Source organism: Dendrobates tinctorius, unplaced genomic scaffold (genome assembly GCF_039654945.1).
Source record: "Dendrobates tinctorius isolate UK_male_01 unplaced genomic scaffold, ASM3965494v1 ptg000120l, whole genome shotgun sequence".
Classification (NCBI taxonomy): Eukaryota; Metazoa; Chordata; class Amphibia; order Anura; family Dendrobatidae; genus Dendrobates; species Dendrobates tinctorius.
Window position 1 is genome coordinate 16,340,629 of NW_027361788.1, and position 23,476 is coordinate 16,364,104.

Genomic DNA, 23,476 nt, shown 5'->3' on the forward strand with positions numbered 1-23,476 from the left:
ATACTTTGCATAAAACACAACCAGGTACACACCTGTGGCCTAAAGCTAAAAATAGAGACCATGACAAGATAGCCAACTTTGGTTGGCAAAGGTATATACTGTTGGTACAGAAGGTACACAAGTTTGGTTAGGGCACAAATCTTTCACACTCTGCCATCCTGCCAGTGTACTCTGCCTTGAGGTGACATAAAGTATAGTGCAAAATTGTCCCTCATTACTGAAACCGTCACAGAACTTCTAGTGGTAATGTCATGGTAATCTTGCAAGGTGGTTTCTTCAGAGGTGTCCTCAATGGAAATGGGTTCCTTGCAGATAACAAAATTGTGGAGTACCACGCACGCTTTGATCACCTCGTCCACAGTTTCTGTCTTGAGGTTGATCGCAGTCAATATGACCCGCCATTTGGCTGTCAGAATACCAAAGGTACATTCAACCATTCTTCTTGCTCTTGTGAGGCGGTAATTAAAAATGCGTTTTGGTCTTGTCAATCCTCTGCTAGAGTACGGTTTCAAAAGGTGTTCTGACAGCTGGAAGGCTTCATCCCCTACACAGACAAATGGCATAGGTGGACCAGATGTTTGCGGCAGCGGTCTAGGTGGTGGGAACTGGAAGGTGTTTCCATACAGTTTACGCCCCATGGCAGACAGTTTGAAAACTTGAGAGTCATTGGAGCGGCCATAGGCCCCAATATCAACCGCAATAAATTTGTATTCCGCGTCAGCGATGGCCATGAGGACAATTGAAAAATATTTCTTGTAATTGAAATATTCCGATCCCGATCCAGCTGGCTTTACAATGCGGATATGTTTCCTGTCCACAGCGCCCAAGCAGTTGGGAAACTGACATATCTGTTGAAACTTGTCAGCAATTTCAATCCACCTCTCTGTTGTGGGCTCTGGTAAAAACTCTTCAGCTAAGGAGTCCCACAGTGCACGGCATGTGTACTTCACAATTCCAGATATGGTGGAAATCCCGAGTCTGTACTGGAAATGCAGTGACGAAAGGGATTCTCCAGTTGCAAGAAATCTGTGGGGAATTAAAAAACAATAAATTCGTTTTAAATCACAGCATTACATACCAAAACTCAGCTATAACACTTGGAGATACAAACTACCACCAACAAGATTGCAGTGAAAGTGTGCTCTGATGCGAGCATATCCAATAAATGTGGCTTACCTTAAAGTCACCATCAGACGCTCTGCGGGTGAAACAGAGAAGCGGCAATAGGTGTCCGCTTTTCTTATGAGGTGTGCAATGCGCTCCACCAAGTTATCAAAATTCTCCATTTTCATCCTAACATATCCAAAAAATTTATCCGGGTTTCGTCGAAGGTCCATGCAGAGTGTAGAATAGACCCCACGCGTCATTCTCTTGGCTGTGATGGGGTGGATCCACAAATGTCGTCTACGATGCCTGATGCGCTGCTGTCTCGCTCTCTCCTTCTCCAGAACAATCACCCTCAAACGATTCGCCTCCGCTATAAAATCCGCCAAATTCTTCAAAATATTTCCATTGACAACATCCATCTTCGCCAGTAACTTGCTCTTCTCTCCAACCTGCACTTTCTCCTCAACAACCTGTCAAAGAAGGGCTGTAGGAACACTCTATATATAGTTTTCCAGTAGCCAATCCCGTTCGGAAGGCCACAAGGGTCAATTTTAAAAACCGGATCCGGCGTAATCCGTCGAAAAACGGATAGAAAAACGGATGAACCGGATGAGACGGATCCGGTTTTGTCTGTCAAGAAAAAGACGGATCCGGCAGAAAACCGGATCCGTCAGATCCGGTTTTACTAAACATTTGCCGGATCCGGCGTTCCGGCACGACGCCGGATCGCGCCTGACGCCGAAAACCTGATGTGTGAAAGTAGCCTTAGGGATAAGGTAATGAAATAGTTATATAAAAATGTAAGAGAAAATAAGATAATAAAAAAATTACAACTGTGTAAGTTTTAAATTTTTACATTTGTGTTGTATGTTAGTGAGAAAAAGCTGAAAAAAATAGAGGGTCGAAAGGCAAAATATGATTCCATCAGTATTTTCTTCAAAACTATTCATGTGATTGGGGTATAAGGTGTTCAATACTAGACTGATTGACGGCAGTGATAAGGTTATACGGGTTAGGGGGCGCAAAACTGTGGGAAATGCATTGGGGGGTGGATTTTTATACTGCTCTAGCTGGAATTGTAAAATGCTCATTTTAATATTTGTCAGGAAAACTTTCAGAAGAGTGTCAGCCATTCTTACATGAATTTTCATAGTAAATACACCAGTTTAATCAGGTCTAAGAAATGTATTTGATAATGTATGCAGTTTATATTGTGAAATCTGGTGACAGATCCATTTTGATGAGTTCCACCCTCTCCCAATACATCCACTGTATATAGAATACACTCACGGAGAGAGGATAGTAATTCGTTAAACATGTCTTTTGGAAATAGTGGCTTCTCCAGTCCCCGGAAGTACAGCTTCAGGACCCCAGCCACCGAGTCCACATCATTCCCTGTATAGCTGGAGTCCAACCGGTCCTCACCTGGAAAGGAGAACAGATTAGTCCTCCTGTATGAAAAATATCCCCAAAAGACCTAAAAAGGTCTCATTTCAGGAAGGTTTACTCTGTACCAAGGGCAATGGGAAGAGCCAGTAACAAGTAGACAGTGAGAATACAGGGCTTAAAGGGGCGGTGCACTGGGTATTACTATGTATGCAGCTATTAAAAGTTGCTTTAATTGAAGGCAAATTAAAATGAACCCGTTTTTATCAGCTTGATAATTGGTATTATATATGAGAGAAAACACCTTTAATACATACAGAGGGTACGGAAAATATTAAGACCCCTTTAAATTTTTCACTCTGTTTCATTGCAGCCATTTGGTAAATTCAAAAAAGTTCATTTTTTCTCATTAATGTACACTCTGCACCCCATCTTGACTGAAAAAAACAGAAATATCACATGGTCATAAATATTCAGACCCTTTGCTTAGTATTGGGTAGAAGCACCCTTTTGAGCTAGTACAGCCATGAGTCTTCTTGGGAATGATGTAACAAGCTTTTCACACCTGAGGGATCCTCTGCCATTCTTCCTTGCAGATACTCTCCAGTTCTGTCAGGCTGGATGGTGAACGTTGGTGGACAGCCATTTTCAGGTTTCTCCAGAGATGCTCAATTGGGTTTAGGTCAGGGCTCTGGCTGGGCCAGGCTAGAATGGTCTCAGAGTTGTTCTGAAGCCACTCCTTTGTTATTTTAGCTGTGTGCTTAGGGTCATTGTCTTGTTGGAAGGTGAACCTTCGGCCAAGTCTGAGGTCTAGAGAACTCTGGAAGAGGTTTTCATCCAGGATATCTCTGTACTTGGCCGCATTCATATTTCCTTCAATTGCAACTAATTTGTCCTGTCCCTGCAACTTAAAAACACCCCCATAGCATCATGCTGCCACCACCATGTTTCACTGTTGGGATTGTATTGGGCAGGTGATGAGCAGTGCCTGGTTTTATCCAGAGTCTGGGAGGCCTTCATGTGTTTTTTAGCAAACTCTATGCGGGATTTCATATGTCATGCACTGAGGAGAGGCTTCCGTCAGGCCACTCTGCCATAAAGGCCCGACTGGTGGAGGGCTGCAGTGATAGTTGACTTCGTGGAACTTTCTCCAATCTCCCTACTACATCTGTGGAGCTCAGCCACAGTGATCTTGGGGTTCTTCTTTACCTCTCTCCAAGGCTCTTCTCCCACGATTGCTCAGTTTGGCTGGACGGCCAGGTCTAGGAAGACTTTTGGTGGTCCAAACTTCTTCCATTTAAGGATTATGGAGGTCACTGTTCTCTTAGGAACCTTGAGTATTGCAGAAATGCTTTTGCAACCTCGGCCAGATCTGTGCCTTGCCACAATTCTGTCTCTGAGCTCCTTGGCCAGTTCCTTTGACCTCATGATTCTCATTTGGTCTGACATGCACTGTGAGCTGTGAGGTCTTATATAGGTGTGTGCCTTTACATATCAAGTCCTATCAGTTTAATTAAAGACAGCTGGACTCCAATGAAGGAGTAGAACCATCTCAAGGAGGATCACAAGGAAATGGACAGCATGTGACTTAAATATGAGTGTCTGAGCAAAGGGTCTGAATACTTATGACCATGTGATATTTCAGTTTTTCTTTTTTAAAAAATTTGCAAAAATTTCTACATTTCTTTTTTTTCAGGCAAGATGGGGTGCAGAGTGTACATTAATGAGAAATAAAAATGAACTTTTTTTAATTTACCAAACGGCTGCAATGAAACAAAGAGTGAAAAATTTAAAGGGCTCTGAATACTTTCCGTACCCACTGTACCTAAGAAAATGTTATAGAGCAACTATGGTAAACATTTTCTATTTTTCGAGTTAAGATATATTACAAAAATTATTATCTTATCGGAGAAATTTGATTTTTTTCTTCTTCAGGACTGATCATCCATTCTTAATACATGGCTACAATAAAATCTATAATATCTGTCTTCAGTGAGGACAGATTTTTCCATTACTCAAAAAAGAAATAACAGTTGGTGCTTATAAGTTCTATGGAGGGGGAGGAGCCTGACACAGACATTCTGTTGCAAGTTCTCCTGAAAGGACAGTCACACCTCTAACTCCTCTTTCCTCCACAGAGTTTTAAGAGCAACAACTGTGATCTCCTTCAATGAAGAAAGATTTTACAAGTAAATTGAATAGTGTCAGATCAGTCCAACAGGAGAAAGAAACATATTTTTTCTAATGAATTTCTTATTTTCCTGTGTATTATTGATTTATGGAAAATACGGTAAATAATATAAAACGCTAATAATATCATGTAATTCAACATGCCACCAGTAGATGGCGACACTCCAAAGCAAATATAGCGTGCTGGAAAGGAATCCCAATAACTTTACTGTGTTCTGTACGTAGTTACCATGAATATAAAAGCACTAGAGGTGTGCTCGATATTATCGCATCGGGAGGGAAGTGTGTGAGTGGGGTGTGTGTGTGTGAGTACGTGTGTGAGTACATATGTGTGTGTACATGTGTGTGTGTGTGAGTACATGTGTGTGTGTACGTACATGTGTGTGCATGTAAAACAAAGGAGAAGGAGAAGAGCCAAAGGTGTCTTGAAGATAAAAGTCAAATTTTATTTTACAAAAATTCATAGTAAAAGTTAATATGACAATGCACAAATCCCAGTGAAAAGGCAGAAAGGGAAAAACTAACCCCAAGTGCCGCAATGCCTTGTAGGTAAGTAGAAAAGCATGACACATAATTATTGTGAACCTAATGAGCCATGGTAACAAGTATTATCCAGTGAAAGATCAACAGCCATGGCGCAATGCGCATCAGGCGTTATGTAACAGCAAGTAACGGCTCAATAAGTAATAGTACAAATAATCCAGCTTACCAAAGAAGGACAGAGGGCACAAATGGGAGGGTGTGATACTCCCCGATGCGCGTTTCGCGGCCTAAAGGAGCCGCTTCCTCAAGGGGAAGTGAGGCAGCAAACCGGACAGGACCCTGAAGTAACCCGGTGAACTGGGTCACATGATCCTAAGTGGCCAATAGCGGTGAACCAAACGGCGCATGCGCGGTGCGCCGATGGAGCCCTGCGTGCACCAAGGACGTCACATACACGCGGACCGCCCCAGGGATTAACCCTGTATGCGGCGCATGAAATGTAAAGACGCCCTGACGCAAACAGGACCCCAAGGGAAGCGCCGCCATGCGCACCGTCACCGCTGATTAAAGAACATATATCGCCAAGCGATAAATAATAAAAAAGGGGGAAGGGAGGAAAAAAGGGGGGAATATCAGACATGGGAATAGACTAATATCACAATATAATGCAAGTACAGCAAGTGTATACATGATGTAAAGAAGCACCCCAAACACCTATGAATATATCGCACAAATAGAAAAACAGTAATATCATATCAAAAACATCATGATAAAAAGAGTTAAAGATACATAAATGGATATTTCCACAGAGCAAAATCAGGTATATAGGTTGTCTGTATCCTCCATGATAGAAAGTCCAAAGCCCCTTCCATCCAAGTGGTTAGTATCAGGATCCCTCCGGAGCATGGTAAGTAGAATTCATGAAATGACTATTCACTAATAAAATAAAAACAAACGTGAAAAATTAAAAAGATTAAAAACAAACACATCCTCTAAGCTGTCCAGAACATGTTTTGGGAATTTGGTTTGTTAATCAGTTTTTCTGTGTTTTTCACAGTTTTTCCCGTTCCAAAAATGGATTTTCGAGCCCGTGATGGCACTTGGCGCATACAAATTAATAACGCTACCCAGGATAACGCAGATGAGGGTGTTGGTGGGTCTAATAAAGATCTGCAGGAGGCTAGGGTTCGTTTTAGGGATTTGTTACGCAAAAGGACACGCATCTGGTGGAATCACGAATTCCTGGACAGATACTTACAGAGAGACCTTATTCCAAGAGGTCTTCGGATACAGGTCTTTCCCTCCTTCCCAATATTAGACGAGGATTTTAAAAATAATTGGGATGTTTTGGCAAATACCTGTTCCAGGGGTTTCTTGACCCTTCTTAAACAGATGAATCATGAATCCTTGATATCTATTGAAACTGAAATTGACACCTTACAAGCAATTCTAAGAAGGGACATGACTAGTGACTCGCTAAAAAAATTTAATGATGAGATTGATGTAGAGATGCAGAAATGGGTTATGGACGTACAGATAACCAAGACCAAAAAGTTCAAAAGGGACATATTGGATAAGCAGACAGGTCGAATGTACAGATGGCGGAATTCATCTGGTCGCTCCCGCTCCCGATTTAGGAACGAATCTCGTTCACGTTCAAGATCCACTTCTATACGATCCAATAGATCTAATTTCGAGGATGATATTGTATCTATGAAACCACAAGTTGGGGGCACCAAAGCTATGGAGACCTCTAATAAAAGGATTGTGACAAGACAGCTCACCAAAACTAAGAACATTGGTGTCACTAATACCCAGTCCAGTTCCCAAGGGGGACTCCAGGTAGTTAACCTTTCCTCCCACACACTCACTCTTTCTCAATTGGAAGTTCTGGCTAAGGGCCTGACCTTTGTGCCCACTAACCATTTTAATTATTTCACAGCCTTAAAAGATCTTCATCTCTTCTCGCGCAAATTGATACTAAAGAAACTTCATAGTAGACAACAGACATCTGAATTTGTGACTGAGGTTGAGAGACAGGCACTTCATGACTTGGAGGACCTCCTAGAAGAACAGGATACATTACAGGCAAGTAATTTTCCTCCTCATGTTCTTCCAAGGTCTACTAGGTTTCCCCCCTTGTCTCTGAGTTCTAATGTGGAGATTTTCACAAAATTGGTAAGTGATGATTTCAAGAAACTCTCCACTAGGCGCAAGTTTGATAATCTAACACATAAACAGCGCCAAGCTATTGGAGAACTGCAATCTTGGAGAGATGTTGTAATTAGTGTTGAGCATTCCGATACCGCAAGTATCGGGTATCGGCCGATACTTGCTGTATCGGAATTCCGATACCGACTTCCGATATTTTTTCAATATCGGAATTCGGCATCGGAATCGGAAGTTCAAAGTTGATTGACGGCCTGACGTCATCATGATGCGCGGTGTGTGCGCATCATGATGCGCCGTCATTTCGGGCCTTCCGGGGGTCTCTGCCGGCCTGCCGGGGGGCTGTGTGGACTGCCCGGGGTCGGTACCGGCCTGCCGGGGGGCTGTGCCGGCCTGCCGGTGGTCTGTGCACCCTGTGGGGGTCTGTACCGGCCTGCCGGGGGGCTGTGCCGGCCTGCCGGTGGTCTGTGCACCCTGTGGGGGTCTGTACCGGCCTGCCGGGGGGCTGTGCCGGCCTGCCGGGGGGCTGTGCTGATGTCCGGGGGTCTGTGCAAGCATCGTCCGATGGGACTACAAGTCCCATCTGGCGATGCCTGCTACCATGACAGTGATTGACACATTAGCCAATGATGGGACAGTAGTAGTCCCATCATCCGGCTAATGTGTTAAATGTTAAAAAAAAAAAAAAAAAAATACTACATACATACTACATGCTACATACATACTACATATATACTACATGCATGCTACATACATACTACATGCTACATACATACTACATATATACTACATGCATGCTACATACATACTACATGCTACATACATACTACATATATACTACATGCATGCTACATACTACATGCTACATACATACTACATATATACTACATACATACTACATACATGCTACATACATGCTACATACATACTGCATGCTACATACATACTACATACATACTACATACATACTACATACATACTACATGCATGCTACATACATACTACATACATACATACTACATGCATGCTACATACATACTACATGCATGCTACATGCATGCTACATACATACTACATGCTACATACATACCACATACATACTACATACATACTACATGCTACATACATACTACATATATACTACATGCATGCTACATACATACTACATGCATGCTACATGCATGCTACATACATACTACATGCTACATACATACCACATACATACTACATACATACTACATACATACTACATGCTACATACATACTACATATATACTACATGCATGCTACATACATACTACATGCTACATACATACCACATACATACTACATACATGCTACATGCTACATACATACTACATACATACTACATACATACTACATGCATGCTACATACATACTACATACATACTACATGCATGCTACATACATACTACATGCATGCTACATGCATGCTACATACATACTACATGCTACATACATACCACATACATACTACATACATACTACATACATACTACATGCTACATACATACTACATATATACTACATGCATGCTACATACATACTACATGCTACATACATACCACATACATACTACATACATGCTACATGCTACATACATACTACATACATACTACATACATACTACATGCATGCTACATACATACTACATACATACTACATGCATGCTACATACATACTACATGCATGCTACATACATACTACATGCATGCTACATGCATGCTACATACATACTACATGCTACATACATACCACATACATACTACATACATACTACATACATGCTACATGCTACATACATACTACATATATACTACATGCATGCTACATACATACTACATATATACTACATGCATGCTACATACATACTGCATGCTACATGCATGCTACATACATACTACATACATACTACATGCTACATACAGTGCCTACAAGTAGTATTCAACCCCCTGCAGATTTAGCAGGTTTACACATTCGGAATCAACTTGGCATTGTGACATTTGGACTGTAGATCAGCCTGGAAGTGTGAAATGCACTGCAGCAAAAAAGAATGTTATTTCTTTGTTTAATTTTTTTTAAAATTGTGAAAAGTTTATTCAGAGGGTCATTTATTATTCAACCCCTCAAACCACCAGAATTCTGTTTGGTTCCCCTAAAGTATTAAGAAGTATTTCAGGCACAAAGAACAATGAGCTTCACATGTTTGGATTAATTATCTCTTTTTCCAGCCTTTTCTGACTATTTAAGACCCTCCCCAAACTTGTGAACAGCACTCATACATGGTCAACATGGGAAAGACAAAGGAGCATTCCAAGGCCATCAGAGACAAGATCGTGGAGGGTCACAAGGCTGGCAAGGGGTACAAAACCCTTTCCAAGGAGTTGGGCCTACCTGTCTCCACTGTTGGGAGCATCATCCGGAAGTGGAAGGCTTATGGAACTACTGTTAGCCTTCCACGGCCTGGACAGCCTTTGAAAGTTTCCTCCCGTGCCGAGGCCAGGCTTGTCCGAAGAGTCAAGGCTAACCCAAGGACAACAAGGAAGGAGCTCCAGGAAGATCTCATGGCAGTGGGGACATTGGTTTCAGTCAATACCATAAGTAACGTACTCCACCACAATGGTCTCCGTTCCAGACGAGCCCGTAATGTACCTTTACTTTCAAAGCGTCATGTCAAGGCTCGTCTACAGTTTGCTCATGATCACTTGGAGGACTCTGAGACAGACTGGTTCAAGGTTCTCTGGTCTGATGAGACCAAGATCGAGATCTTTTGTGCCAACCACACACGTGACGTTTGGAGACTGGATGGCACTGCATACGACCCCAAGAATACCTTCCCTACAGTCAAGCATGGTGGTGGCAGCATCATGCTGTGGGGCTGTTTCTCAGCCAAGGGGCCTGGCCATCTGGTCCGCATCCATGGGAAGATGGATAGCACGGCCTACCTGGAGATTTTGGCCAAGAACCTCCGCTCCTCCATCAAGGATCTTAAGATGGGTCGTCATTTCATCTTCCAACAAGACAACGACCCAAAGCACACAGCCAAGAAAACCAAGGCCTGGTTCAAGAGGGAAAAAATCAAGGTGTTGCAGTGGCCTAGTCAGTCTCCTGACCTTAACCCAATTGAAAACTTGTGGAAGGAGCTCAAGATTAAAGTCCACATGAGACACCCAAAGAACCTAGATAACTTGGAGAAGATCTGCATGGAGGAGTGGGCCAAGATAACTCCAGAGACCTGTGCCGGCCTGATCAGGTCTTATAAAAGACGATTATTAGCTGTAATTGCAAACAAGAGTTATTCCACAAAATATTAAACCTAGGGGTTGAATAATAATTGACCCACACTTTTATGTTTAAAATTTATTAAAATTTAACTGAGCAACATAACTTTTTGGTTTGTAAGATTTATGCATCTGTTAATAAATCCTGCTCTTGTGTGAAGTTTGAAGGCTCTAACTTATTTGCATCTTATCAAACCTGCTAAATCTGCAGGGGGTTGAATACTACTTGTAGGCACTGTACATACCACATATATACTACATACATACAATACATTCATACAATACATACATAGACATACAGTACATATAACATAGAGTAACATACTTACCAATACTTGTCACATTGTTCCCCGAAGCCATTGTCTTTTCCGGAATAAATATTAACATAACAAACCACAAAAATACTCACCCACGATCCGAAGCAGTCCACGAGTGTGTCCCACGACGATCTTGGGTAGAGAACTGCAGCATCAGATGATGCTGCCGTTCTCTACGGGCTGCAGGAATCCAATGACGGAAGGTAGGTATCCTTCCGCACTGTATTCCTCCGCCACTTAAAAAAAAAAAAGTCCCTAGTCTCACTTTATGCCATTGCTGTGTGGGAATTTCCCACGCAGCAATGGCATAAAGTGAGACTAGGGACTTTTTTTTTTTTAAGTGGCGGAGGAATACAGTGCGGAAGGATACCTACCTTCCGTCATTGGATTCCTGCAGCCCGTAGAGAACGGCAGCAGCATCTGATGCTGCAGTTCTCTACCCAAGATCGTCGTGGGACACACTCGTGGACTGCTTCGGATCGTGGGTGAGTATTTTTGTGGTTTGTTATGTTAATATTTATTCCGGAAAAGACAATGGCTTCGGGGAACAATGTGACAAGTATTGGTAAGTATGTTACTCTATGTTATATGTACTGTATGTCTATGTATGTATTGTATGAATGTATTGTATGTATGTAGTATATATGTGGTATGTATGTAGCATGTAGTATGTATGTAGTATGTATGTAGCATGCATGTAGCATGCAGTATGTATGTAGCATGCATGTAGTATATATGTAGTATGTATGTAGCATGTATGTAGTATGTATGTGGTATGTATGTAGCATGTAGTATGTATGTAGCATGCATGTAGTATATATGTAGTATGTATGTAGCATGTAGTATGTATGTAGTATGTATGTAGTATGTATGTGGTATGTATGTAGCATGTAGTATGTATGTAGCATGCATGTAGCATGCATGTAGTATGTATGTAGCATGCATGTAGTATGTATGTAGTATGTATGTAGTATGTATGTAGTATGCATGTAGTATGTATGTAGTATGTATGTAGTATGTATGTGGTATGTATGTAGCATGTAGTATGTATGTAGCATGCATGTAGCATGTATGTAGCATGCATGTAGCATGCATGTAGTATGTATGTAGTATGTATGTAGTATGTATGTAGCATGCAGTATGTATGTAGCATGCATGTAGCATGCATGTAGTATGTATGTAGTATGTATGTAGTATGTATGTAGCATGCAGTATGTATGTAGTATGTATGTAGCATGCAGTATGTATGTAGCATGTATGTAGCATGTATGTAGCATGTATGTAGTATATATGTAGTATGTATGTAGCATGTAGTATGTATGTAGCATGTAGTATGTATGTAGCATGCATGTAGTATATATGTAGTATGTATGTAGCATGTAGTATGTATGTAGCATGTAGTATGTATGTAGCATGTAGTATGTATGTAGCATGCATGTAGTATGTATGTAGTATTTTTTTTTTTTTTTTTTTTAACATTTAACACATTAGCCGGATGATGGGACTACTACTGTCCCATCATTGGTTAATGTGTCAATCACTGTAATGGTAGCAGGCATCGCCCGATGGGACTTGTAGTCCCATCGGACGATGCCTGCACAGACCCCCGAAGCCTGCACAGACCACCAGCAGGCCGGCACAGCCCCCCGGCAGGCCGGCACAGCCCACCGGAGCCTGCACAGACCACCGGCAGGCCGGCACAGCCCACCGGAGCCTGCACAGACCACCGGCAGGCCGGCACAGCCCCCCGGAAGGCCGGCACAGACCACCGGAGCCTGCACAGACCCCCTGGCAGGCCGGCACAGCCCCCCGAAAGGCCCGTACAGACCCCAGAGAGGCTGTACAAGGCAAAAACAGGGTTTTTCTTATTCCGATACCGGAAGTCCCATAGACTTGAATGGGACTTCCGGTATCGGAATCGGCGATACCGATACTTTTTTTAAAGATCGGCCGATCCATTCCGATCCGATACTTTGAAGTATCGGACGGTATCGCTCAACTCTAGTTGTAATCAAACCAGCAGACAAGGGGGGGAACATAGTGATCTGGCCCTGTTCCAAATATGAGAAGGAGGTCTTCCGACAGTTAAAAGACTCCAATACCTATTCTAGGCTGCCTTTCAACCCCATGTCTACCTTTTTGCGCGAGCTGCAGATGATCTTGATGAGGGCTGTGGATGATAATATTATTACTAAAAAAGTGTTTGATGGTCTCATGGTCAGGTCTCCCAGGGCTCCAACATTTTACCTATTACCTAAAATTCACAAGGATGCCCTTGACCCGCCGGGACGCCCCATCGTGTCAGGTATAGGAGGCATCTGTGACCTTACGTGTCAATTTATTGATTATTATCTCAAACCTCTAGTGGAGACTCTACCTTCCTATATCAGAGACACGACGGACGTCCTGTCACGGGTCGATGGCGTCCTTGTGGATTCTCATGTCTTATTGGTCACAGCTGACGTTGAGAGCTTATATACTTGCATCGACCATTCCCAGGGTCTGGATGCGGTTCGTCTCTTCCTGGGGGCCTCCGACCTGGGTGGCCCTTTGTGTGAGCTGATCATTGAGCTGGTGGGTTATATCCTCACCCACAACTACTTTGTCTTCAAGGACGTCTTCTACTTACAGAGGCGTGGCACAGCCATGGGCGCGGCCTGTGCGCCCTCGTACGCTAATCTCTTCCTGGGGGCCTGGGAGAGATCCATTTTTGGCGACGGGGGTCCACAGGCCGCTTCCCATGTGCTGTGCTGGTACCGGTATATCGATGACATACTGTTGTTGTGGGATGGGGGGGCTCACCAGCTTGAGAATTTCATGAGGACGCTTAATAACAATAAATTCAATATACGACTTACATATACTTTCCATAATTCTACGGTTGACTTCCTGGACGTGCGTCTGGAGGTTGACGCTGATCGACGCATCCAGACGGACGTCTTCAGGAAGCCAACGTCAGTTAACTCCTTGCTACATGCGTCCTCAGCACATGATTCGACCACCATTAGGGCCATCCCGGTCGGACAATTCCTTAGGATGAGACGAATCTGCTCCACAGACACGAGATTCGAGGCACAGGCTTCGGATCTCAAAGACCGATTTCACGCACGCGGTTACAGCCGCAGATGCATGAAAACTGGGTAAGATCGGGCAAGAAAAACATCCCGCAGTCATCTGTTGAATGTCACAAAAAAACGCACTGGGGTGGATTTTTCGGGCCCCATAAGGTTTATTTCCACCTTCAACCATGAGTGGGAACAGATGCGTGCTGTTCTAAAAAGACATTGGCCAATTTTGGAGGCTGACCCGGCCCTGGGGTCTGCTTTGGGAAGTTTCCCTAGTATGACATCAAGGAGATCCAAAAATCTTGGGGATCTTCTAGTAAGAAGCCACTACACTCCGGCCCCCAGCACTTATCTGGGTTCTTACACCCCACAGGCCGGCTCTTTCCCATGTGGCCACTGCCTCGCGTGCGCCAATGTCCTGCGCTGCTCCACGTTCTCCTCCTCGGATGGCTCCAGAAATTTTTCTATCAGACAACGCATTTCTTGTGGGACTATTAATGTTATTTATTATGCTACCTGCTCATGCCCCAAGATTTACGTAGGTCTTACTACTAGGGAGCTCCGGGTTAGGGTCCGGGAGCATGTGCGGGACATTGGCGCAGCAAAAACCGTGACTGACATCAGAGACCTGAAAGCGATCCCACGGCACTTTAAGGCCCATCACAATTGTGATGCCAAGTCTTTTAGTGTCAGGGGTATCGATGTTTTACACCTTGGGATTAGAGGCGGTGATCACAAGAAACTTCTTGCTCAAATGGAGGCAAGGTGGATTGTGCTTCTTGACACCGTCACACCCCATGGTCTGAATGAGTCCTTAAGCTTTGCCCCATTTCTCTAAAAAACTCTCTACATGTCCTTGCGACGTCCCCTTTTTTTTTTTCTCCTCCTGCTATTCCCAACCACACTATTCTTTCCCCAATGGAGGATGTGTTTGTTTTTAATCTTTTTAATTTTTCACGTTTGTTTTTATTTTATTAGTGATTAGTCATTTCATGAATTCTACTTACCATGCTCCAGAGGGATCCTGATACTAACCACTTGGATGGAAGGGGCTTTTGGACTTTCTATCATGGAGGATACAGACAACCTATGTACATGATTTTGTTTTGTGGAAATATCCATTTATGTATCTTTAACTCTTTTTATCATGATGTTTTTGATATGATATTACTGTTTTTCTATTTGTGCGATATATTCATAGGTGTTTGGGGTGCTTCTTTACATCATGTATACACTTGCTGTACTTGCATTATATTGTGATATTAGTCTATTCCCATGTCGATATTCCCCCCTTTTTTCCTCCCTTCCCCCTTTTTTATTATTTATCGCTTGGCGATATATGTTCTTTAATCAGTGGGGACGGTGCGCATGGCGGCGCTTCCCTTGGGGTCCTGCTTGCGTCAGGGCGTCTTTACATTTCATGCGCCGCATACAGGGTTAATCCCTGGGGCGGTCCGCGTGTATGTGACGCCCTTGGTGCACGCAGGGCTCCATCGGTGCACCGCGCATGCGCCGTTTGGTTCACCGCTATTGGCCACTTAGGATCATGTGACCCAGTTCACCGGGTTACTTCAGGGTCCTGTCCGGTTTGCTGCCTCACTTCCCCTTGAGGAAGCGGCTCCTTTAGGCCGCGAAATGCGCGTCGGGGAGTATCACACCCTCCCATTTGTGCCCTCTGTCCTTCTTTGGTAAGCTGGATTATTTGTACTATTACTTATTGAGCCGTTACTTGCTGTTACATAACGCCTGATGCGCATTGCTCCATGGCTGTTGATCTTTCACTGGATAATACTTGTTACCATGGCTCATTAGATTCACATTAATTATGTGTCATGCTTTTCTACTTACCTACAAGGCATTGCGGCACTTGGGGTTAGTTTTTCCCTTTCTGCCTTTTCACTGGGATTTGTGCATTGTCATATTAACTTTTACTATGAATTTTTGCAAAATAAAATTTGACTTTTATCTTCAAGACACCTTTGGCTCTTCTCCTTCTCCTTTGTTTTCGGTATACTTTGAGCTGGTGCATTTCTCCTCTCTTGGACTGACAAACGAGATCTAAGCTGTCCAGAACATGTTTTGGGAATTTGGTTTGTTAATGTGTGTGTACGTGTCTGTGTGTCCCTCAGCTGCCTGCTCACCCACCTCCGTGCAGTCACAGCCAGCAGGAAAGAGAGTGGTTTGCGGCCTGTGCTGGAGATGTGAGTACATGTGTGTGTGTGTGTGAGTACGTGTGTGTGTGTGTGTGTGTGTGTGAGTACGTGTGTGTGTATATGAGTATGTGTGTGTGTGTGTATGTATGTGAGTACGTGTGTGTGTGTGAGTATGTGTGTGTGAGTACGTGTGTGTATGTGAGTACGTGTATGTGTATATGTGAGTACGAGCGTGTATGTGTGTGTATGTGAGTACGTGTGTATATGTGAGTACGTGTGTGTATATGTGAGTACGTGTGTGTATATGTGAGTACGTGTGTGTGTGTGTGTATGTAAGTACGTGTGTGAGTATGTGTGTGTGTGTGTGAGTACGTACGTGTGTGTGAATACGTGTGTGTGAGTGAGTATGTGTGTGTATATGTGAGTACGTGTGTTTATATGTGAGTGTGTGTGTGAGTACGTGTGTGTGTGTGTATGTAAGTACGTGTGTGTATGTGAGTACGTGTGTGTATGTGAGTACGTGTGTGTGTATGTGAGTACGTGTGTGTATTGTGAGTACGTATGTGTGAGTACGTGTGTGTGTGACTACTTATGTGTGAGTACATGTGTTTGTGAGAGTACGTGTGTGTGAGTACGTGTGTGTGTATGTGAGTGTGTGTGTGTGTATATGTGTGTGTGTATGTGAGTACGTGTGTGTATGTGAGTACGTGTATGTGAGTACGTGTCTGTGAGTACATGTCTGTGTGTGAGTACGTGTGTGCATGTGAGTGCGTATGTGAGTACGTGTATTTATGTGAGTACATGTGTGTATATGTGAGTACGTGTGTGTATGTAAGTTCGTGTGTGTGAGTATGTGTGTGTGTATATGTGTGTGTGTGTACGTGTGTGTGTGTGAATACGTGTGTGTGAGTGAGTATGTGTGAATGTGTGAGTACGTGTGTGTATATGTGAGTGTGTGTGAGTACGTGTGTGTATGTGAGTACGTGTGTGTGTGAGTACGTGTGTGTGACTACTTATGTGTGAGTACATGTGTTTGTGAGAGTACGTGTGTGTGTGTGTGAGTATGTGTGAGTATGTGTGTGTGTGTGTGTGAGTACGTGTGTGTGTATATGTGAGTGTGTGTGAGCACGTGTGTGTATGTGAGTACGTGTGTGTGTATGTGAGTATGTGTGTGTATGTGAGTACGTGTGTGTGAGAGTACGTGTGTGTGTGAGAGTATATGTGTGTGTATGTGAGTACGTGTGTGTGTATGTATGTAAGTGTGTATGTATGTGAGTACGTGTGTGTGTGAGTACGTGTGTGTATATGTGAGTACGTGTGTGTATGTGAGTACGTGTGTGTATGTTAGTACGTGTGTGTATATGTGAGTATGTGAGTATGTTAGTACGTGTGTGTGACTATGTGTATATGTGAGTACGTATGTGTGTATGTGAGTATGTGTGTGTGAGTACGTGTGTGCGTGTGTGTGAGTACGTACGTGTGTGTGAATACGTGTGTGTGTGAGTACGTGTGTGTGTATAAATATGTGAGTACGTGTGTGTGTATGTGACTGTGTGTGTGAGTACGTGTGTGTACGTGTGTGTGTGTATGTGAGTACGTGTGTGTATGTGAGTACATGTGTGTGTATGTGAGTATGTGTGTGTATTGTGAGTACGTGTGTGTGTGACTACATATGTGTGAGTACGTGTGTGTGAGTACGTGTGTATGTGTGTGAGTACGTGTGTGTGTGTGTATGTGTGTGAGTACATGCGTGTGTGAGTACGTGTGTGTATGTGAGTACATGTGTGTATATGTGAGTGTGTGTGAGTACGTGTGTGTATGTGAGTACGTGTGTGTATGTGAGTACGTGTGTGTGTGAGTACGTGTGTGTGTGTGTGAGTACGTGTGTGTGAGTACGTGTGTGTGAGTACGTGTGTGTGAGAGTATGTGTGTGTATTTGAGTACGTGTGTGTGTGTATGTGAGTACATGTCTGTGTGTGAGTACGTGTGTATGTGAGTACGTGTGTGTGTATGCGAGTACGTGTGTGTGTGTATGCGAGTACGTGTGTGTGAGTACGTGTGTGTATGTGATTACGTGTGTGTGTATATGAGTACATGTCTGTGTGTGAGTACGTGTGTGTGTATATGAGTACGTGTGTGTGTATGTGAGTACGTGTGTGTGTATGTATGTGAGTACATGTGTGTGTATGTGAGTGCATGTCTGTGTGTAAGTACGTGTGTGTATTTCAGTACGTGTGTGTATGTGAGTACGTGTGTGTATGTATGTGAGTACGTGTGTGTGTGTGAGTACGTGTGTGTGAGTACGTGTGTGTATGTGAGTACATACGTGTGTGTGAGTACGTGCGTGTGAGTACGTGTGTGAGTGAATAAGTGCATGTACGTACGTGTGTGTGTGCACGTATGAGTGTGTACATATGTATGTGTGTGTACGTACATGTGTGTGTATGTACATGTGTGTACGTACGTCTGTGTGTGTACGTGTGTGTGTGTATGTACACGTGTGTGTATGTACATGTGTGTGTAAGTACATGTTGTGGCCAGCAGCGACGGGTCCAGCGGCGGTGGTGGTGGGGGATTAGCGCAAAAGGTCCAGCGTCGGAGGGGGTCCTGGCGGCGGCCAGACGGAAGGAAAGGCGGCGGCTTGCGGCCTGTGCACAGGCCGAAAGCCGCGGTCTTTCCTGCCGGCTGTGACGGAGGTGGGTGGACAGGCAGCGGCGGATCCAGCAGCGGCAGGGGGTCCAGCGGCGGTAGGGGGGTCCCGCCGGTGTCCCGCTGGTGGTACTGTGGAAGGGCCTGGTACCACCAGCGGGTGCCATATTGAAACACCCATCACTTGGGTATTTCAAAATGGCGGTCGGCGTACTTCCGGTTGGCGCGGTGGATTCTGGGATTCGGGGACATCCAGACGGAAGTGGATGACGGACAATTTAAGGTAATTATATATATAGATAAGTGACATAACAAAAGGGCATAAAAGAAAAAAAAACAGCAGTATTGTAAAATCTCATCCATTTCAAGATTGTGGCCCAGAAGGTAATCTATCCCCATTTTTCCATCAATGTCACCCTTATGTTATACGAACCTCTTTCAAAGGCACTGCGAATCTCATTCACCTGGGCCTGTGACCCTGGAACACGGAATATACCCTCGTGTTGTAGACCTATAAGAAAGTATTGGTCAAAAATGTCACAAATACTCGTTACGTGTCATTTACACATACAGCAGCAAAGCACAAAACAGATCTTTAAATAGGACCGGTCTCCTGCCATAAATGTGTATTTTTTTTTACCATGAGTAAATGCGCTCTTCTTCTGAATCCGGCGATACTTTTCTTTAGTTCCTGCGCTTCTCCATTCCTGAGATATGGCCCCATTTTCCCTAAATACAATTTTAGTCTTGTTGGTCAAGTGCGTGCGGTCATCGAAAAAACGCCCACAAAGGAGGAGAGCAGAAGACCAAGCCTCCTTGGCTAACAAGACTAGATTTATATACAAAAAACAGAAGGCCATATCTCCGGAACAGAGAGGAGTAGCAACAACAACTTGTTATCGAAGTGGGCGTGGTCCTAAATGTTTCTCTGTGAGTCGTTTTAGGAATCACGCCCCCTTGGCTATCAAGACTAGATTTCTATAAAGGGAAGAAGACGCCATATCTCAGGAATGGAGAGGTACAGGAACAAAAGAAAAGCATCGCTGGATTCAGGAGAACAGCGGCATTTACATCAGATTAAAACAACTACTCTGTATATTCGAGTAAGATCAGCGTTTTTCAGCACATTTTTTTGTGCTGAAAACGATCCCCTTGGCTTATACTCGAGTGAGTATACTGCGCTCGCAGTGCATATTCATTGCTCTTTAACAGCAGGTACAGTAGTCGCAGCCGCCGGCTTTCTGCAGCTGCCAGGTGATCAAGTGTGCCCGCTACTTAAAAGAAATGAATATTCATTTCTTTCCACTCCCATGAGCGTGTAGGACAGTGAATATTCATTCCCTTTAATAGCGGCATGTGTGAAAGCCTAACCGTTGCAATGAATACTCACTGCCCTCCATGCACATAATCCCGGTATGGATTGCAGTGAGAATTCTGGCTACTGTCCTGGGCTTGTAAGCAGCGCATGACATTACTGCCATGCGCTGCTTTCAAGCATAAATCAGCGGTCGGCATTGCAAGAAGACGCTGTGAGGGAGTGCAGGGATGTAAGTAGGATGGGTTTTTTTTATGTTTTTCTGATGGGGGCCATGCAAACAAGGATAGAGATGAGGAGCCATGCATTCCAGGATAGGGATGAAGAACCATGCATACCAGGATAGGGATGAGGAACCATGCATACCTGGATGGGGATGAGGAGCCATGCATACCAGGATAGGGATGAGGAGCCATGCATACCAGGATAGAGATGAGGAGCCATGCATACCAGGATAGGGATGAGGAACCATGCATACCTGGATGGGGATGAGGAGCCATGCATACCAGGACAGAGATGAGGAGCCATGCATACCAGGATAGGGATGAGGAGCCATGCATACCTGGATAGGGATGAGGAGCCATGCATACCTGGATAGGGATGAAGAACCATGTATACCAGGATAAGGATGAGGAGCCATGCATACCAGGATAGGGATGAGGAACCATGTATACCAGGATAGGAATGAGGAGGCATGCATACCAGGATAGGGATGAGGAGCCATGCATACCAGGATAGGGATGAGGAACCATGCAGACCAGGATAGGAATGAGGAGGCATGCATACCAGGATAGGGATGAAGAGCCATGCATACCTGGATAGGGATGAGGAACCATGCAGACCAGGATAGGGATGAGGAGTCATGCATACCAGGATAGGGATGAGGAGCCATGCATAAATGGATGGGGATGAGGAACCATGCATACCAGGATAGGGATGAGGAGCCATGCATACCAGGATAGGGATGAGGAGCCATGCATACCAGGATAGGGATGAGGAGCCATGCATACCTGGATAGGGATGAGGATCCATGCATACCTGGATAGGGATGAAGAACCATGTATACCAGGATAGGGATGAGGAGCCAGGCAGACTAGGATGGGGATCAGGAGCCATGCATACCAGGATAGGGATGAGGAGCCAGGCAGACTAGGATGGGGATCAGAAGCCATGCAGACCAGGATAGGGATGAGGAGCCAGGCAGACTAGGATGGGGATCAGAAGCCATGCAGACCAGGATAAGGATGAGGAGCCATGCATACCAGGATAGGGATGAGGAACCATGCAGACCAGGATAGGGATGAGGAGTCATGCATACCAGGATAAGGATGAGGAGCCATGCATACCTGGATGGGGATGAGGAGCCATGCATACCAGGATAGGGATGAGGAGCCATGCATACCAGGATAGGGATGAGGAGCCATGCATACCTGGATGGGGATGAGGAGCCATGCATACCTGGATAGGGATGAGGAGCCATGCATACCTGGATAGGGATGAAGAACCATGTATACCAGGATAGGAAGGAGGAGGCATGCATACCAGGATAGGGATGAGGAACCATGTATACCAGGATAGGAATGAGGAGGCATGCATACCAGGATAGGGATGAGGAGCCAGGCAGACTAGGATGGGGATCAGAAGCCATGCAGACCAGGATAGGGATGAGGAGCCAGGCAGACTAGGATGGGGATCAGAAGCCATGCAGACCAGGATAAGGATGAGGAGCCATGCATACCAGGATAGGGATGAGGAACCATGCAGACCAGGATAGGGATGAGGAGTCATGCATACCAGGATAAGGATGAGGAGCCATGCATACCTGGATGGGGATGAGGAGCCATGCATACCAGGATAGGGATGAGGAGCCATGCATACCAGGATAGGGATGAGGAGCCATGCATACCTGGATGGGGATGAGGAGCCATGCATACCTGGATAGGGATGAGGAGCCATGCATACCTGGATAGGGATGAAGAACCATGTATACCAGGATAGGAAGGAGGAGGCATGCATACCAGGATAGGGATGAGGAACCATGTATACCAGGATAGGAATGAGGAGGCATGCATACCAGGATAGGGATGAGGAGCCATGCATACCAGGATAGGGATGAGGAACCATGCAGACCAGGATAGGGATGAGGAGTCATGCATACCTGGATAGGGATGAGCAGCCATGCATACCAGGATAGGGATGAGGAGCTATGCATACCATGATAGGGATGAGGAGCCATGCATACCAGGATAGGGATGAAGAACCATGCATACTAGGATAGGGATGAGGAGGCATGCATACCAGGATAGGGATGAAGAGCCATGCTGATCACGATAGGGATGAGGAGCCATGAATATCAGGATGGGGATGAGGAGCCACATGTATACCAGGATGGGGATGAGAGCGGCCATGCATACCAGGATAGGGATGAGGGGGCTATGCAGACCAGGATAGGGATGAGGAGCCAGGCAGGCCAGGATAGGGATGAGGAGCCAGGCAGACTAGGATGGGGATCAGGAGCCATGCATACCAGGATAGGGATGAGGAGCCAGGCAGACTAGGATGGGGATCAGAAGCCATGCAGACCAGGATAGGGATGAGGAGTCATGCATACCTGGATAGGGATGAGCAGCCATGCATACCAGTATAGGGATGAGGAGCTATTCATACCAGGATATGGATGAGGAGGCATGCATACCAGGATAGGGATGAAGAACCATGTATACCAGGATAAGGATGAGGAGGCATGCATACCAGGATAGGGATGAGGAGCCATGCATACCATGATAAAAATGTGGAGCCATGCATACCAGGATAGGGATGAAGAACCATGTATACCAGGATAAGGAGGAGGAGCCAAGCATGCCAGGATAGGGATAAGGAGTCACGCATATCAGGATAGGGATGAAGAACCATGCATACTAGGATAGGGATGAGGAGGCATGTATACCAGGATAGGGATGAGGGGGGCCATGCATATCAGGATAGGGATGAGGAGCCATGAATATCATTATGGGGATGAGGAGCCACATGCATACCAGGATGGGGATGAGAGCGGCCATGCATACCAGGATAGGGATGAGGGAGCTATGCAGACCAGGATAGGGATGAGGAGCCAGGCAGGCCAGGATAGGGATGAGGAGCCAGGCTGACTAGGATGGGGATCAGAAGCCATGCAGACCAGGATAGGGATGAGGAGCCAGGCAGACTAGGATGGGGATCAGAAGCCATGCAGACCAGGATAAGGATGAGGAGCCATGCATACCAGGATAGGGATGAGGAACCATGCAGACCAGGATAGGGATGAGGAGCCATGCATACCAGGATAGGGATGAGGAGCCAT

The 23,476-nt window shown here is 44.9% G+C and overlaps 1 protein-coding gene across 5 annotated transcripts in view; it reads right to left on the minus strand.

The window, feature by feature from the left end:
- ARHGAP4 (Rho GTPase activating protein 4) overlaps nt 1–23,476 on the minus strand; it is a 144,166-nt gene that overhangs the window by 21,227 nt on the left and 99,463 nt on the right. For 4 of the 5 annotated variants that reach the window (XR_012235005.1, XM_073590779.1, XM_073590780.1 and 1 more), the window contains exons 14-15: nt 19,255–19,332; nt 2,398–2,532 (exon numbers count right to left, since the gene is read on the minus strand). Coding sequence is in view for 3 of the 5 variants with exons in the window: in XM_073590779.1 (XP_073446880.1) it covers nt 2,398–2,532; nt 19,255–19,332 (213 nt within the window). In the remaining 2 variants the exon portion in view is untranslated. Of the gene's footprint in view, nt 1–2,397; nt 2,533–19,254; nt 19,333–23,476 lie in introns of those variants that run through there. The other variant, XR_012235006.1, reaches the window with a different exon arrangement.